We start from the raw sequence: 18,690 nt of genomic DNA on the forward strand, positions 1-18,690 counted from the left end.
GATTTTATGAAACCAAATGAATTCATGGAATTAAAGCATTAAACAGTATACTATAAAGTAATAGAACAATGAAGCAAAAAGCTGCATACTCGAATCCTTTCCTTCACACCATTGTTTTTTCCTTCACACAGAAGCCTCGATCCTTGGCTCGAACGAGAACGCGGACACGAACTCCAATGCTTCACCGTTCACCGAACTTTTGGGCAGTTCGATCCATCGGTTCGTCGCAAAATCATAGAGAACATAACTGCAAAGCTCAGCAGAGCTTAAGCAGATAAATATCTGATCACCAGCGCCAACACAGTTTATGTCCAACTTCTTGTCATAGAACTCGTGTGACATTGCAGGCGGCATCGCAGCAACCTGATTCCATGTCTTCGTTTTCGGATCGTACCGCCACACCCTAAGGCTAGCACTTTCGAAGAATTCGGATAACACGACGACCAACATCTCTCCTTTACACTCTACCACATCGATGGAGTACTCGGTAAAGAGCGGCAACAGTCTCGGATATTCGGAGAAACACTTCAGGGTCAGATTGCAAGCGGTTACCTTGCCTGAGGAGCTGAGGAAATAAACAATCTCCTCACCATCTTTGAGTGTAAACACTGATGAATATTGCTTGGAAGGGCTTCTTTGCATATTGGTTACCACTACATTTCCAGCTTTACTAAGGAAGTAAACGGCATCATCGTCGATGTTGCTATCGTCCTCGTCATCGTTTAAGTCGGATCCCGTATGGCCATCGGCTTCTCTCCTCAATATAATCTCTTCTTCCCAGCAATTATCAGTTGAGTTATAAACTTTGAATGAAAGCTTTGGAAGATCACCAGAGACTAAGACGAGCTTGTATGAACCATGGTAGTTGGAATATGCATTCATTGCAATAGCATTAAGGGAATGGCCCTGAGAGTCTGAATCACCAGTAGGGAGTTCGCGACACAAACCGGTCACGGGATTGCATACGATATAACCGCCGGACGTGTTCCGGAAACATACGAGGCCGCCAGACGCTGCAACCGGAATCGAGTCTCGATTACGGTTATTCAATAGGGAATGCGGATGATTGAGTCTTTTCCAACTACGTTCGGCAGAGTCGAAGACTACCGATTGATTAAGCTCAGAATCCACCATGAAAAACCACGGATCCCTCGAAGGAATCCTCGAGCAAGCCAGCTTGAAACTTTCCGATCCCGCCACCGATCTCCACCTCTTGCACACCGAACCGATGCGAAATAACGTCAAAGCCGGCAGCCATGAAAGGACCCTTTCCAAAAGGTCTTCATTGACATCATCCAAGGAAAAATCCAACGTCCCATCCCCTTCTTCTTCTTCTTCAAGCAACCTCCTCTTCCTAGATGACCTTGAACTGCAGCCATTAGCTATCTCCATTGACAGGTTACTTCACAAAATCAACTGCAATCAACAAAAATACCACACCACACACCATTAAATAAGAGACCATCATCATGAATCATCAAATTATACCATCAAACAAGAAAACAACTAGAGCACCACCTAATTTCACTTCAAAGAAAAATAAATTTGGGAATCCATCAATTAAAGAAGGAAAACTCAAAAATCTACAAAAAGGGTGTATTTCTCTCTCTCTAAATTCTAATAAAGCTAAAACATAAGCGGATAAAAGAAGAAGCTTGAAACAAGAGAAGATGAGAGGATAAAGAAGGAAAATGTACCTGTTGATGGTAAGGAAGCAGAAGGGGCAAGAGATGGTGCAAGAGGAGCAGTAAGTGAAACTTGGACTGTGAATCTGTGGGGTTTAAAAGAGGGACGAATTTGAAAGAGGCCCCAAAGGCCGAAGCAAAGCAAAAGTACACAAGGGAGAAAGCAAATAGTAAAGATATTAGCAAAGTAAAATTTAGGTTTTTTTTTCCCCTTCTTTCTTCATAGATACGAAACTTCCTTGGGGTTGTTTTTTTTGTAAGCGTTGACACACTGTGGGCACGAGCGACGTACCAAAGTAAAGATTTAATATTTACAAAAGGATAAATTACACTTTTTACCACTCAACTTTAAACTCACTTATGTTTTGATCACTAAACTTTTAAAGTTTTCAATTTAATGATCAAACTTTAAAATTACTCTTCCTTTAATCACTCGATCGTTAAATCAGATATAACATAGAGTGATGTGGTATGTTTTCTTGAATGATATGGACTGTTTTTTACTAACATGATTTGCCATGTGTAATTCATCTCTTTTTTCCCTTTTTATTTTTTTATTTTTCTCCAAAAAAAAATATTTTTTTATGATGTTATACAATCATATTGATGTTATAATCATCATTTTAAGTGTTTTCTTCTACCACTCAAAATATTATCAAACTCGTCACTCTAATAATTTTTCTCAAAATCTCTTTAAAACCCGTAAAGCTCAATCCAAATATAAAATTATTCCAATCTAGAATATTCATTTTATTATTGACTTGAAATCATGATGTAATTCGTCTCTTTCTTCTTTACTTTTTATCATTGAAATTTTGAAAATGATATTTTATCGTCAAAAGATTAAAAGAAATTTAAAATCAATGTGTTTTTCCGAAAATTAAAAATGTTTTGAGGATGTTACATAACTTCGAAAAATATATATTCTCAATCATAAACACCGAAAATACTTACATGAGAGGATCAAAACAAAAATAATTCAAAAAATCGATAAGCATATTAAAATATTTTAAAAGCCTAATAGCTAAAACAGGAATGATATTAAAGTTGAACAGTGAAATTTATAAGGGTAAACTACAAATTTCATCGTTGAACTTTATTCTCTTTTCCATTTTGCTCACTAAATTTAAAAAAATTCAATTTTCTCATTGAACTTAATACAATGACTTAAAAAACGATTTTGTTAATAGTTAAATGATTTCGTTAAATAGTTAACGACGTTAAAAACGATTTCGTTTAAAAAAAATAAAATTTTCAGCTAAACGATGTCGTTTTGTATCTATTTAACTATCTATTTTAATAATATTAAATATTTAACGGTCAAATGACAAAAAAATAATGTATTAAGTTTAGTGAATAAATTAAAAAAAATTAAAGTACAGTAAGTGAAATAGAAGAGAGATTAAAGTTAAGTTACCAACTTTGTCATTTACCCAATTTATAATTTATCCTAAAGAAAGAACGAGAGTGAAACTGAAGCTTCACTATCACACTAGCGCACACACACGAGCAAAGAGAGTAAAGAGTCACAGCAAATGAAACAAAAATTGTAGGCTGAGTTCACTCGGTGGAGGATTAGATTCTCAAATTCCTCGAGGGTCTTGGATAGCTGTTGTCTCTGCACTTTAAGCATAAAAGAAAGTGAACAACGCACGTAAAAGCATAACTAGGGTTGAGTAAAAGAAAAGGAAATTGGCATTTCGCGGTTTCCATGTCTATCTTATCAGCTGACCTTTGTAAAGCAAAAGCCTCGAAAGAAAGAAGGAAAGATACTTTGGGGGTAGAGTTTTTCGCTTTGCTTTTGCTATGCCTTCCTCCTCCTCCTCCTCTTTCTCTTTTCCTTTTCTTTTCCTTTATTTTCTGTATCAAAAGTCAAAATGATCCCCAGAAACAAGAACCAATTCATATATAAAAACCCTAATAATGAAGATAATGAACTGCAAAAACATTCGGTTCTGGATTAAACAAAGAGGAAAAGCCGCAGATTACGCTGTTTCTTTTTGCATAAGCTCTCGTGTTATCCAACAGGGAGACTCGGATCTCGATGCTTATCTTAGATGGGGGCCCTTACTTTTCTTCATTAAACCAGCCTGCTTGTGTTTGCAGCCCATTTTTCTGGTCATCAATGAAAGCCCTTTAAAGCTTCAAACATATATCTTTTGTTTCCCCCCCCCACAAATATATATATATATTAAAGAATTTTAAATATGAATAAAAAGATTATTTCTATGAGGGGAAAATTAATTTTATTAGTTATTTAGAGTATCTAATAACGTTACAAAATTAAAGATAGAAGATTGAATGCATAAGGATTAAATTCTAAATTTAAATATAATAGGGGACCAAAACCACTATTTCTCCAAATTCATTCAACAAATTGTTATCTTATAGGATTATATTTACCATAGATAACATTCTAAACTTTATGTTTTTGTTTCATTTAGAAGGTGAAATCTGGTCTGAGGTTTGTGATTTTGATATAACATTCAAGGAGCACGAATTTTGGCAGTTTCAAGCTGGTGTTAACGTTAGTTGGAGCATAAGAAGACTATTGAAATTGCGGACAGAAGCTTCACCAATTATTTCAGTTGATACTGTGCAAACAAGGGACATATGGGATCTGATCCGATTTAGAGAACATAAAGTAACTTGGCACAAACTAATTTAGTTCCCATTACATATTCCAAAGCTAAACTTGATTGCGTGGATGATAATTCTCAGCTGGATGCCAAGTAGAGACCGACTCAATACAATGGGAATTTGTACTGATATCCACTGTGTAAACTGCGGCACTAATATGGAATCAAGGGACCACCTCTTCATGCAATGCCCACTGACAGCAACTCTCTGGAATGCTATTCTGAAGCTTAATGGGATGAATTCATCTTCCATGACATGGGATGAAATGATTTCAAAGGCTACTTCTTCATGGAAAGGAATGTCACTTTTTACCACCATTTTGAAAATATCTTGGACAACATTTCTTTACTTCATCTGATAGGGAATAAATCAAAGAATCTTCTTAGGACGTCATAGAACGGTGGAATGCTTGCTCAATGAAGTTAAAGACGTTGTTGGGATTAGTCTTAGGGGTACTAATATTAATAGACTTAATAGTGTTAATCTTAAGCTTTGTGATGTTTGGGGTATAGTCTAATTAATCTTTTTTGTATAGGTTGATTTCTTTTGATTTATTACTGTTTATTGATTGTACTTAAACTTTATTTTGTGGGTAATAAAATTCTGACTTATTCAAAAAAAAACTATTTTCGAACAAATTTGAGTATTCTAAAGTGATTTTGAAAATATCTGACGCCAAACAGAATAACGATTATCCTTTAGGCTAGTTCCAACAGATGATTCACAAGAGAAAATTTACCCAAAAACCAGAGAAAAAAGTCTTTAGGGTTTAATAAAATATTATAAAATCAAAACTATCCAAAATAAGTCCACAAGCCGGACTGTTATAGCCAAAAATCTTGTTTATCAGAATTTTACCAAAAATAGCAAAATTCCGAAAATCACTCGAAATTGAAACTCAAAATAAAATAAGCAATCTTCAAAAAATCCGTCCGAAATCGGATTTAAAATGATTTCCTACTTGACAATCGAAATATTACCATAAATAGTAAAAAAAATATCTAAATCTAGTGATTCGGAGGGAAAAGCTCCATGTGGACAGCGTGCGTGTCGAAAAGAGCTTTCCGGATTGGGGTCTTATGCACGATTCTGACACCCGTAGCCAAAGTTATGACCAAAAGACTGAAACATACTCAAAACGGTCCCAATGAAGAACATATTACAATCAATTCTCGCCTTTGTGCTGATATATCAACTCATGGTATCTCAACGCCATCAAGGTGTAATCTGACAACTCAACATCATCTGTCTCGGACTGCATGCGTAAACTGCGAAACATTGTCTTTTTATTAAAGAAAAATCATAGGAATTACATTTTCAGTTCAAAAATACAACGAAAACAGCAGGTGAGAAACTCGGCATTTACAAATTCTGTGTTTAAGCGATTCCTTAACAGCCAAAAAAGTGTGTAACGGAGTTAGTACATGTTATCTTCATCCAGCATGGCGATAGCTTCTTCGACCAACATAGCAACTAGTCATGCCTGACAATCTCAACAATTTGCCTCATCTGATCTACATTGGTCTATATATATAAATATAAAACAATCCTATTAGCTTCTGCAACAGGCTTCAATAGCTTCCACCATTACACCAATATTCATCATGGTCATCTTTTTCTTCTTCTCTTCAACGTTCTCTCTCAACCTTTCTTCAACAGATTCTCTGAACCCAAATCTCACTTCCATACGAAGTTTCGGCAAATCAACTCCATACCCAGATTCTTGTTTCGATTCATTGAAGCTTTCCATTTCAGTAAACATTAGCCCAACATGCTTTTCTACCTCCTTCAAACCCTCAACACCGCATTAGCCGAAGTCGCGAAGCTAACAAGTTTATTCTCCAATGGCGGAAATGGAAACGTTATCGTCGAGAAACAAAGAGGTGCATTGCAAGATTGCAGGGAACTCCATGAATCAACACTATCTTTGTTGAAGAAAACGGTCTTCGATTCGAGGAAGATAGCTGATACATGTTTAGAAGGGTTAGATATTGCATCAGGTCCATTGAAACCTGCCATTGTGAAATCTTTGATCAGTACTTACAAGCATGTAAGCAACTCTCTTTCAATGCTGCCTAAGTCGGGAAAACGGCATTGTAATCGTGGTCGGCGACTCTTGCGAGGCATCGACGACGAGTACGACACGACCAGGTGCTGACAGTTGCGGCCGATGGCACAGGGAATTTAGCACCATCGCCGAGGCTATAATATTTGCTCCTAAGAAGAGCAAAGAGAGGGTAATGATCTATGTTCGGGAAAGTGTTTACGACGAGAATGTGGAGATCCCAGGCAGTAAAACCAACATTGTTTTGCTCGGCGATGGCACTGATGCCACGTTCATTACTGGGAAACGTAGTGTGGGTGATGGCTGAACCACTCTCAGATCGGCAACTGTCGGTAATCTCCGAAACTCGGTTAAGAATTTTCGATTTAATCGGATGCAACGTCTCCGAATCCAATGATCACGGTCGATTGTAACTCGTTTCGTTCATAAATTTATGTCGCAGCAAGGCTTTTTTGCACGGGACATAACCATATAGAACAGGGAGGCGGCAGAGAACTAGAGAAGCACCAAACAGTTGCATTGAGAGTAAATGCAGATTCCGCTGCATTCTACAGATGTGCCATAAATGGTTACCAGGACACATTATATGTCCATTCATTCCGACCATTTTACCGCGAATGCAACGTATCGGGGACCGTAGATTATATATTCGGAAACGCTGCTGCCGTGTTTCAGGCTCTGTTTTGAAAACCGGACCGGATCGGTTGGTTCAACCGGTTCAATCGAGAATCGTTGCTTAGTCTGATTCAATCTAAACCGGTTGAACCGTTATTAGTGAACCGGTCAGAACCGCTGAACCGTTCGAATCGGACCGGCTGAAAACCGGAAAAAACTGAGATTTTTGTTTTTTTTTTTAAAAAAAAATTAAACCAAACAACGTCGTTTGTTAAACGAGCCAAGTCGAACTCGAGTATTGCTGAGCTCGACTCGAACTTGAAAACTTTAAAAGTAAGCTCAACTCAACTCAAACTCACAAGCTAAAAATTATCAAGTTCAACTCAAACTCGAAATATAATATTGAAACTTGAACTCAAAAAGACTTGAACTCAAAAAAAATTAGAAGCTCGATTGAAGCCTAAAATTTGAGCTTGATTGGAGTGAAAGAATAGTTATATAATTTTGTTATGATTTTTTAACCCCAAATTTATTTTTTAATTATAGTTATATAATTATATTTATTATTTAATATGTTTTACCTTAAATATTACGTTGTAGTTAATTTGAATAATTTTGTTTCACTTGATTTTATAGTTTTTAACTTATATGTGTTGTGACTGGCTTTGAATATGACTTGTGTTATAAAAAATTATTTTTTATTAAATATTTTTGGTATTTTTATTTAATTTTTTAAATAATTATGACGTCGTCCGGTTCTTTCGACCGGTTGAACCAGCATGACCGGTTCGCTAACCGGTCCGATTCTGAAAACCATGGTTCCAGGCATGTAACATAATCTCAAGGATGCCGATGCCGGGTCAGTTCAGCATTATCACGGTTCAATCTCGAGATGCCCCGGACGAGTACACTGGGATATCGATCCAGAATTGTTCGATTCTCGCCACGGACGAACTGTACGGGAATTCAAGCAGCGTTAAAAGCTACCTAGGGAGACCATGGAGGGTGTATTCCACTGTAGTTTTTCTCGAATCCTACATCGCTGTTTTTATAGATCCCAACTGATGGAGGAAGTAGTCTAGCGACGAAGGCTTCGACTCGCTTTATTACGGAGAGTATAATAATTACGGACCGGGTTCGGATACGGGTTATCGAGTGTCTGGCCGGAGTATCATGCAATGGATTACGAGAGTGCGTAACGTGGAGGTGGTGTCTTTTTCTTTTCTTTGGCATGTCCGACATGTTGCCCGTGAAAATGTATGATAGGTACATCATGCGTCTTTGGTCTTGAAATTTGTGTCCACTTTTAAAATAAGATAAATGATGAATTTAGTATTTAAATTATCAGTTTTAATCTGTTTTAGTACTTAAATTTTTTATTTTTTTAAAAATTATAACTAACATTTAATTTTATTTCATTTTAATATCCCCATTTAAAATTTAACATTAAATTTTTTGGGGGGAGGGAGAATTTAGATACTAAAACTGATAATTTAGTTACTAAACACATTGAATTTTTAACGGCATGAACTAAAATGAAATAAAAACTAAACATTAGGTATGATTTTAAAAAATTAAAAGTTTAGATACTAAAATAGATCAAAACAGATAATTCAGGTATTAAACCCGTAATTTACCCTATAAAATATCATTGTTAGATTAATATTCGAATAGAGATATAATCCTTTAACGACGAGAGGTGATTAATCCAAATCCAATTTGACCAGAAAAAATCAAGCTCAATGACCAGACGTGATGTATTTTCAATTAAAATTTTCAAGTTCAGTCTAGGATCGTTTTTAAATCAAACCTAAAACTTCACCAAAATAGGCACTTTTAATTTTGGGTAAACTATTGAATTTCTCACTTTATTTTCATATTTATACATTTTTATTCACCAAATTAAAAAAATTACACTCTAGACAATTACATTATTGATTTATTAAATTTTGATTACTTGGGTTATCAATTGTTATATTTCAATCATTGAATCACGAATTCATATTAGATTGATGCATGACACATTACAAAACGATTCTTATCACACCTTCATATACAAATGAACATGTACATTTTCATGCCCTCAAATCCGACACTCAAATCCGGTCCGAATAACGGAACACCAGCATAACGTAAACAGATGGACATGTACCAGCCTGACATAACGAAAATATGACCTCATAAATGGAAAGTATAATCAACAATGGCTGCAAAGATGTAGTAAGCACAGAATTTCATGCCCTTGGGACGGGAAAAAGATCTGGACGAGAGAAATAAATATTCTGAAGATTAAATCCTTTTATACTTCTTTTGTCTACTTATCTATCAATATAGCTTTATGAACATCCTAACAAGGGTATATATTAGCTGAAATTACTGAAGAAATTTGAGTAGAGTCGATATAATTTGATTGACCTTTCGCTAGCTCGAATCCTTACAGGAGGTTGTCCAGCTGTGATTCCAGTTCTTCTATTGCGATCATGTTGATGGTACGCTTTTCTTCCGGAGAATACTCTGCTTTTAAAAGGGATTGAATTTGGATATGGGCTTCCACAATATTTGTCCTGCATTAATATAACAGTCGCCTTACTTCGTTGTACGATTGTCTACTATGCTCTGGCAGTTTAAAAAAAACCTAACGTTATAAAACAAGGTGCTGCTTGATTAGGTCATTCGTAGTCTTCGACTATCTTACTCGGGCTTGGATGCGAATGTTGGATATAGCTGCATATCCAACACAGGTATGTTCATTTTTCTAAGTTTTGCATGTATTTGAAAAATCCTAATAGGAATATATCTCGAAGAATGTCCTGATATGCATCAAACAGTAGTGTTGGACAATGGAAACAGATATGAAGTTTGTTTTGAATTTGAGACAGACATCTTACTTGATTGGTTTGAAAAGAATTGTTCTTGTCGATGGGTTCTGTAAATAGAGTTTCATCTTAGCTACCACCAGTGGAAGTTCTTGCTGAATAGCTGAATGTACCTGGTATAAGAAATGTAAATAATCAATCCGATGAATCTAAACCTTGAAGTTATGCAAAACTTTATTGCTAGTAATCGTGACTTAATTAAGAAAATTGTACATCTTGATGCACTAAATAATAGAGAATTTTTATACGCATGCAACAGCAGTATGAATCAATCTGACAAGATCAGCCTTGCAAGTCAACAAGGACGACAAATAAGTTGTTTGGGGGGAAAAATGAACTCGATGAAGAAGAAGAATTATCGGCATCAACTAATACGGTTGTGAAGGTTGAAAAGAAACAGTAGAAGGTTGCAAGCTCGAAATGCTCCTTAAAATCATAGGGCTGGAAACAAAAACGGTATTCTGAAGATACACAGGCATGTTATTAATGCCATTTAAGGGCAGATATATACTTGATTCCGAATTATACTTAAATGATAATCACTCTTTCTGTCTTGGGCCTGTCCAGGCTGGGAGTGGCTTCATGCTTCCTACAGTCGATGTCTCATTTAATTGGAAGTTATTACTATCGTGGCTTTCTTTAATATATATATATATGCCGGCAAACATGAACTAAAAAGGTGACGCACCTTCTGAACAAGTTCAGCCACTGCCTCTGGTGTAGCAAAGGCTTGTTCCTTGAGTGGCTTAGCCATTACGGAGTCTCTTTTTTGATTCTGAGTACCAGAAGACAATGTAACTTTCACAGCTGTTACCTGTAGGAACAAATATAAACCTTAGACAATTAATCAAGAGTCAAACTTGAAAAGAAACCAGTACCATCAAAGTTATCCTTTGATTCAGCAAAGATGGATACATCGTATTTGGTTAAATATCACATAGCACATTGAAGTAAATACTCATATCCAAGCTGGAAAGGTCCAATAAAAGGGACCTGGTCTTATTTTGCAAGAAATGTCTACTCTTCAGAGATTAGTATCTTTAAGTTGTGAAAAGGCCAATTAAGGAGATAAAAGATAAACCTTGGTAACAAATGAAAGCATAGGATCCACTACTTGCTTAGTGACTGCCATAATAAACTCCTCACAAGTTGCCTTTAAGCTTTTCTCCAGTTTCTGCAAGTAAACGAGCACAGAAGATGTCTTATGCTATTGATGACAAAGCAGAACCCAGAGCATCAAGCCATGTTTCCAAAATAGGGTAAAAAGAGGATAAGGTGGGATGCTGCATTTATTAGAATGATAGCCCTTACAAAAGGATCCCTATTGCTTGCAGGCAAAAGCAACGGGTTGATTCTCAGTATTACTAAGAGGATCTATCACTGCAGGAAGCCAGGAACCTCCGCAATGATCCAAGCACTCTCATAGCAATCCCATATGCCCCTTTTATTTCAATCCCTCAACTACCACAAATAGCTCTCTCTCTCTCCCTCCCCTGAGCTTGTTCTCCATTGTTTCACTAATTCATGTGTTTTGAAGATGATTTCCAGCAACACATACACTCAAGATGGTACATAGCACTTCGACTCATTGACTGTAAAAAGATCTATCAAAAGGTAAAATGCTAACCTTCTTGGCATCTACTTGACTTTCCAAAACACGGGGAGATAAGTTCCTTGCTAATGATGTTGACATAGACCAGTCGAATAATGAGGCCTGACCTCTAAGTATTCTTCTCAGGTGTTCCTGTCAAAGACATTTGAAGACAACTATAGCTTTAATTCCATGTAAAAGAAAGGTAAAATATGTATTAACTTTCAGAGATGGAAAAAACTGGAAGTTGGAAACCTAAGCAACAAAGGAATCTTAAGAAAAGGAGTATTATACTTCTTTTTATTTGTCCCACTACCATGCTGAAAGTAAAAAAAAGCTTCCTCCTAGGAATGCTAAAGAACTAGCACAGATTATAAACACCAAGCTCACTGAAAGAAAATTTAGCCTAAGAGAAACTTACCAGTGAATGAGAGAAATCAAGTTCTTGTGTGTAACTGAGAATTCTATGTCAAATGGTGCTATCTGCAAGGCCAGAACTCGTTACGGTTATATCCTATTAATTATAAAAAAAAAGATGGGTAGAAAAAATAACCTGTTCCCTTAATATCAGAAGATGCTTTATGAGGAAGAGCTGCCCATCCATTGGTGTGGATCTCTTTGCAATTAGTTTGCTTGTTTTCTATGTACAATTTGAAAGACAAAAGTGGGACAAATGTAAATGGTTAAATATCCAACCAAGCCCATGGCATGTTTGAGAACATGTTAAAGAGCAAATAACCCATCAAATTCATCATAGATGGGACAATATTGCTTCGTTAAAAATTAAAAACCAAGCTATCAACGTATAGAAATGGTACAAGTATAGAGCAAGAATTTTCTTGTAAAAGCAAAGAACTTTAAGACCTTAAACAGTTTCACTAAATTGTTTGTTCAGCTAACTTACTTGGATTGAAACAGAGCAAACATCCACAGCTTCCTGATAAAAAACAACACAAAATTAATCCTTTAACATGAATAAGCAAACCGAAATACTTTTAGAAATTCGGTAGATAAAAACTAAGAGTGATTATCCAAAGACTCAAAGCACCTGGGCCAAGCCAGTGAACACTTCCGGTTCCATAGAATGATATAATTTTGAGAGAAAAGATATGGTTTTCTCCAATGGTGGATACCAAGTTTTGAATACATCTTGGTTTGCATCAGTCTGCAGACGAAAAGGGAAAAAAACAATGCAGATGGTAGTGTTAAGTTGTTAACTATGGTACAATTATATTCCCAAAAAGAGAAAAGAAAGATAATCCAAGCAGACACAAGTTACGTTATGTTGAAGCTGCAGTAATTGACACTACATACTTTTCACTAAGCAATTACTGCAACATGTCATCAATTAGGTTGCTGGCGACCAACTAGGACAACCCACAATCAGCGCATATGGTTCCTCATTCAAGGAATTGAACAATGGACAGGTACAACTGTTAGGTTGTTGAATAATCCAAGAGATTGTCTAAGCGGATACAAACAGTCAAACATATAATGCAATACTTATGTTCGAGCACAAAAGGAGGAGATAACTGAACACAAATTGTAGAAACTAAGTTAGGTCCTATAATAATGATAAAAAAGAGCATTGCATAGAGATCTGAATTGGATTTAGAAATAATGTCGACTTGCAGGAAAGTAACTTCCCAATTTTGACTAACAAATGTGAAGATCCATGACAAATAATCATCTATAGGAGAAGTGAAAAAGTGTTAAGAAAACTTACAGCAGTTTCTGACTTCACATCTGCAAAATGATCCAGTTTTGCAGGGTAGTCCAAGTCTTCACTAGACGGGATATAATTTGCAATCTGAGTAAGAAAGAAGACAATGATTCAGGTACAATAAAAAATAACAGAGCAACAATATGTTCAAGTTGCAATGTGTAGCATACCCAGGAATGCACACTCCTATCGAAAAACACAATACACTTTCTCCCAACATAGAAAACATGGAATGCAACTGTAAGCTAATTTACTTTTAAATCTCAAAAGATGGACAACTAAAATAAGTTTTGCTTTCAACACTACAGAAGATCACAGACATATAGATGCATACACACACAAGCAAGAGCAAACCTCATCACGGATATATGTTCGAGCACGAAAAGTCAAGCGTTCATGAGTGTCTGCCAAAATTCTTTCTAATGTAGGGCGTAACCCTGCCAATGATTCACTCCTTCTACTGAACTGTTCTCCCAAAACTTCAACTTTGAGGATATCAACCATTTCACAAAGGAAATCAACACTTGCTTCATGAATGAGTTTTGGCCGCAATATGTCATACAAGTATGTAGACCTGCATCAAAGTCCAACTTGGTAATACACTCAAACAGTCAAACTATCTAAACTCAAACAGGATATTATTTTTGTTTAATTTCAATAAAGCATCATTAAAGCCAACTAGAGAAAAGAAAGCTCTAACATTAGACTACAAGAGCACTTACAAAGGATCTATCAATGGAGCCAAACTTGAAGCATCCTTGGAAGAAGATGGGAAAAAATGATCGAAGAGTTGATGCTCAAGCTGACAGACCTACAGTTATGGGAATGTGCAGGACGCAGTTAATGAAGACAATACATGTTTCTTCAGTTTAACAACACCAGTTTAAATACAAAACGAACAGTCAAGCTAGATTTTATCTCTCTAACTGTCACCAAAATGAATCAACAATACAAAGACTGCATAACTCAATAACACGTAACTGTAGCTCCCCTTGATCAGAAATTCCAAGAATAATAATCTTATTCAGCAATTAAATATGAGGATAGAAAGTACACTATACCTGCATTAAGTAAGCACATCCTGATCTAGTCAACGATGGCAAACCCTCTTTCTTGGCAAATTCAGATATTCGCTGATGCACTGTACCTTTTATCTAAAAAAGAAAGCATTTATTTACAGATACATTAAAAACAAATTTGGATATTGAAATAATGTATGCATGCGTGGGTGTAAAACAGCATTCACTCACCAAAGAAAGCCTCTGTTCACAGTACAATTTATGGCATTCTGCAAGTAGATGGGTATATTCTTTCCTTGGTGCTCTGTTTTCAATTTCCTCAAATATCGGTTTAAGCTGCAAATGCTTAAAACTGTTAGTTACCTCTACTGGGGGGGATCTAATTGTAGTATATGATCCCATTTGTATGCAAAAGATATTACTCTACTTGCCAATAAACAGGGAAAACATTCAGATTTTTGATAAAAATGAGACAGCTTCAAAACCAAAAAAGGAAATCATTACCTCACTAGCAGCTGCTTTGAAACGAACATAAACTATGGATGCCTCAACACCCTCAGAAAGAGATGCTTTGTTGCTACCACTGCTCCGAATTGCTCCCTGGACCTAAGGAGAAAAAGAACAAGCATTTTAGGAGGCATTTAATCAATCCATAACTACATGCCAATGAATAAAAATTCCATCTAGAGGTAGATATGTTACCTGGGAAGATGCAGTTTTGAGAACAGAAAGTACATGAGAGCGGATCATACCAAGAGCCCGAGACTGTAAAAAAAAAAGTGGTTCCAGGAGTTCTATGTCAAAACATCTAATAATATGCATGCATTTCATTCACTTGACAAAAAAATCCGTAGATTGTTATCATTTCTTCCTTACCTGGAGTTGACGGAATTTTAGCAAATAAACACTGGATTCTGCATATTGTGGATTATTTTCGACATACCTATAAGGACAAAACATGATATTAAATTTTGATTACATGGGCTCATAAGGACAGTTATTACACAAATGTTAAACAATTGGCACAGTTGGACTAGGTTTAAATGCAAACTTACAATATGCACTCATCAAGCCGTTTAAGAAGTGGGAGAAAGTTCGCGTTTCCAACATTCATGTTTGGAGAGTAAAAGTTGGAAGTAATCTGTACAGAAAAGGTAAAATTAGACAAATCATGTATTTCAGAAGTACTGCACCAACAGCAATTCATCAAGACACTTAAACTGGAGCATAAATCCCAAAGGATAATAGGATAAAAAGCAAAGACAAGGAAGTAACACATAAACTGATCTCTAGTTAAGATAGCATTCAAACCTTACATTCTCCAACTCATCAAAATACTTGAGCTTACTGCGAAGTGCTTCAGCAAACTCAATCAGCCTTTGCTTCTCCATTACCTGTAAATTAGAACATGCTAATAAGGCAATCAATCAACCTTAAAACAAATTATCCACCTAAAAAGTAAGTGGATTATAGCCATTAAACATAGAGTCGAAGTCAAAAAGTTGGAAAGAAGAAGATGAATTTAAATCCCAAGTCACCCAAATGAAAACCATACCAATAGATCACATGCATCATGAAGAGTTTTTGTTTTTGTTTCTACAGCTTGGTGTTGCAGTTGTAGTTCATTAAATAGGTCCAAGGTCTCATCCACCTGCGCAGAAACACTTGCAAGCTTTAAAATCTTGCAAAAAATATTGATATAACCTGATAAAATAGCTAGCAAAGGAAACAAGAATGAATGAAGATGTAAACAAGAAGAACATACTTGTTGAAGTATATCATCACAAGTCCGTATCTGATTTACCAGAGTGTCAACAAAATGTTGATACTTCTCCTCCGTCTGAAGGAAGAGAAACAACGAGAAGCAATAAACAAATATCCAATAAAATTACTTCAAGTCTATAAGTTCCAATAAGAAATTGCTACTAACCTCAGACCTCATGGCCGATTCAAGATCCGTGAACCATTTATAAAACTGTACCGAAAAGAGTGGAAACAAGAAAAAAGAATCAAATGTTTTAGATCCAAATTTCATCAATGTCATAAAACTATAATAGCACTAGACCATTCAAAGAATAAAACAAAGTACCCGTCCACAAAAGTTCAAATCTCCTCATCTCCATTTCACTCTAGAAATGCAATAAAACTAATTTACCTGATTTGTATTAACCAAAATTGCATCAATAGCTTCAGAATCTCTGAAACTGTTATTGTCTGTAGAAACAGACAAGCCTTTATCTTGCCCTGAGGTTCGCTCTTGAGCCTAAACACCAACATAATTCAAACATCTTTCACCAAAACATTCAGAATGCAATACACACACACACACAGTCACACAGAGAGAGAGAGAGAGGGAGGATTGCTAACAGAAACAGAATTCCTCACCAAATTGGCCGGAAACGGCCGTTCAGCAACTGCATGAGATAGCATCAGTATTGCTCCTTGCTGCTGCTCCGTCAAAGGAGCGTTCTATTGCAGAAAATTCCCCAAAATAAATTAAATTATACATAAATAATCCAAATTAGAGCTTCTGATTCCACTCCACAGATCCAATCTTTAAACTAAAAACTAAAACGTTTTACAACTCTTCAGATTTATGGTTCGAGTGCAAAGATCGGATCTTCTTAGTACTAAATTTAAGAATCAATAGATAGAAAGATATCAAAATAAAAAAGTGTTCCTCAATTAAATGGTTATAAATTGAAACTTCCTAAGTTCGCTGATATCACAATTATAACAGATCTAAACTATAGGAGGATCAAATCGTGACTTTGAAGGCAAATATTTGTGTGTTCGAAAAGAAAGAAAGAAAAACACCTGCTCCCAAGTAGACGCAAAATTGTAGCCTTTGGAGATGGCTCCGGATTTAGGAAGATTCGAAGGTTTCGTTGCTGGATTTGTTGCCATTTTCAGTCTCTGAAGTCTGTTTCCGATAACCAGACAAACCTTAACTAACTTGCTCGTTAAACAACGCCGTATTCTAAAGCCGGTGTGGTGTGGTGTGGTGTGGTGAAGCAGTCAAGCAGATAGCCTTTGAAGACGCAAATGTTAATTACCCGCCGATGGCGTTGGGAACGCGAGAGAGAAAACAGCTTCTGGTTTGCGCCATTTATTTTCTGGGTCATGTAATGGGTTTGGATCGAAGTTGAAAGAAAGAACCTTCGGCCAATGAGCCCTGTCTATATACGTTTGGGCAAAGTCGAGAACAAACATAGAAGCCCAAAAGTAAATCGATCCAGAAAATATAGAGTAAATTACGCATTTAGTACCTAACCTATCAGTTTTAGTCCGTTTTAGTACCTGGGTGTGGGAGCATATTGACGTAGCTACGGTTTGAGTTTGAATGATTTGATAATAAGTTCTGTATATGCTTGTGTGATGAGCAGACACAAGAAAAGAAGCCTCGAGAGTCAATTCTTCGTCAAGAGTTTGCACATGTGATTGATTTTATCAATAAAGATTTGTCGGAAGAGACTTGTTTGAGGTTCCTTCATTGGGATATACGTAAACATTTTCAGAGGTATATGTCCTAATCCTTTGCTGTGAACTCACACGTACTTTTCCTTTTCTCAGTTATACTTGGGAGTTTTTCCAACAAGCAGAAAAACTTATATTTTTGTTCCTTGCAGCCAATCGGCAAATGTTTTGCTATTTTTAGGCAAAGTGGCTGCATATGCATCAACACTAACAGGTTTCTTTTATTGTCGGGTGACGTTAACCTTGAGACCTGACGAGTCTATGGCTTGGCCTTCCTCTGAGTAAGCTTTTCATTTTCAGTAACTTCCAGTTTTGTACAATAAATGTTCGGAAATATGGTTGTAATTACCTTTCTTTAGGATCAATCCAAAGAGGTGCTTAGGACCAATTGTATAGACTGTCTGGATCGCACTAATGTTGCACAGTATGCGTATGGATTGGTTGCTCTTGGATACCGGCTTCATACTTTAGGGATTACAGATACCCCGAAGATAGACCTTGATGACCCTTTGGCAGATGAATTAATGAGTTTTTATGAGAGAATGGGCGACACACTTGCACACCAATATGGTGGTTCTGCAGCCCACAATAAGGTAATTCCAACTTGCGATGCTACTTGTGACCATATGCAGCTTACAGACTTGGAATGGAATGGGCTTCTTTAGCTTATCTTCTGTTTGCATTTTTCTTTCTTTCTATTTTTGTTTGTTTGTTGAAGATGGAAATGTCAAATATTATGTTTAATAATTGATATTAATTAATGGTGAATTTGGAATTTACTTCAATGAAGTAATTTTGTTTTTTCAAGGAACCGCATTATCGAAGAACTTTAATAGAAATAAGATTTCCCCTTTTGCTAGAGTCCAAAGCTCCCAACTTTCAACCTGTTAATCTGATCTCATGTGCATTTTTTTTTTCTCCATGCTTGTTCTCCTTTTGTTTTGACGGCGAAAAGTTGCTGTAGGCATAATGTAACATCACTTAATTTGAAACTACAAA

The 18,690-nt window shown here is 36.2% G+C and overlaps 2 protein-coding genes and 1 pseudogene across 3 annotated transcripts; 1 reads left to right on the forward strand and 2 right to left on the reverse strand.

The window, feature by feature from the left end:
- Positions 1 to 73: 73 nt before the first annotated feature.
- Positions 74 to 1,872, reverse strand: LOC120164729 (F-box only protein 13-like). Of its 2 annotated transcripts, none has more exons than XM_039174392.1 (2): positions 1,698 to 1,872; positions 74 to 1,416 (listed from the first exon to the last, which is right to left on the reverse strand). In XM_039174392.1, the coding sequence occupies exon 2, from the start codon at positions 1,390 to 1,392 to the stop codon at positions 124 to 126; it is 1,269 nt and encodes a 422-aa protein (XP_039030323.1). In that variant the 5' UTR covers positions 1,393 to 1,416; positions 1,698 to 1,872; the 3' UTR covers positions 74 to 123. The 2 variants fall into 2 exon arrangements, with proteins under 2 accessions (XP_039030323.1, XP_039030324.1); XM_039174393.1 differs by lacking the exon at positions 1,698 to 1,872 and adding an exon at positions 1,489 to 1,499.
- A 4,049-nt stretch (positions 1,873 to 5,921) lies between these two features.
- Positions 5,922 to 8,204, forward strand: LOC120164770 (annotated as a pseudogene).
- A 1,079-nt stretch (positions 8,205 to 9,283) lies between these two features.
- On the reverse strand, positions 9,284 to 17,331 carry LOC120164728 (conserved oligomeric Golgi complex subunit 3-like). The gene is given in 26 exon segments (XM_039174390.1): positions 9,284 to 9,569; positions 9,894 to 9,994; positions 10,570 to 10,695; positions 10,963 to 11,055; positions 11,509 to 11,625; positions 11,894 to 11,919; positions 11,922 to 11,955; positions 12,026 to 12,112; positions 12,377 to 12,409; positions 12,521 to 12,637; positions 13,199 to 13,282; positions 13,550 to 13,769; positions 13,918 to 14,006; positions 14,257 to 14,349; positions 14,446 to 14,550; positions 14,719 to 14,820; positions 14,917 to 14,979; positions 15,091 to 15,157; positions 15,270 to 15,355; positions 15,531 to 15,608; positions 15,770 to 15,865; positions 15,980 to 16,054; positions 16,145 to 16,189; positions 16,370 to 16,477; positions 16,600 to 16,683; positions 17,032 to 17,331. Coding segments are annotated over 26 exon segments (2,349 nt in total). The 5' UTR covers positions 17,122 to 17,331; the 3' UTR covers positions 9,284 to 9,439.
- Positions 17,332 to 18,690: the final 1,359 nt, after the last annotated feature.

Source organism: Hibiscus syriacus, unplaced genomic scaffold (assembly GCF_006381635.1).
Source record: "Hibiscus syriacus cultivar Baekdansim isolate YM2019G1 unplaced genomic scaffold, ASM638163v2 tig00111542_pilon, whole genome shotgun sequence".
NCBI classification, from domain to species: Eukaryota; Viridiplantae; Streptophyta; class Magnoliopsida; order Malvales; family Malvaceae; genus Hibiscus; species Hibiscus syriacus.

Excerpts from the sequence above, each read along its gene's own strand:
- LOC120164729 (XM_039174392.1), bottom strand. The coding sequence starts at position 1,392 with ATGGAGATAGCTAATGGCTGCAGTTCAAGGTCATCTAGGAAGAGGAGG.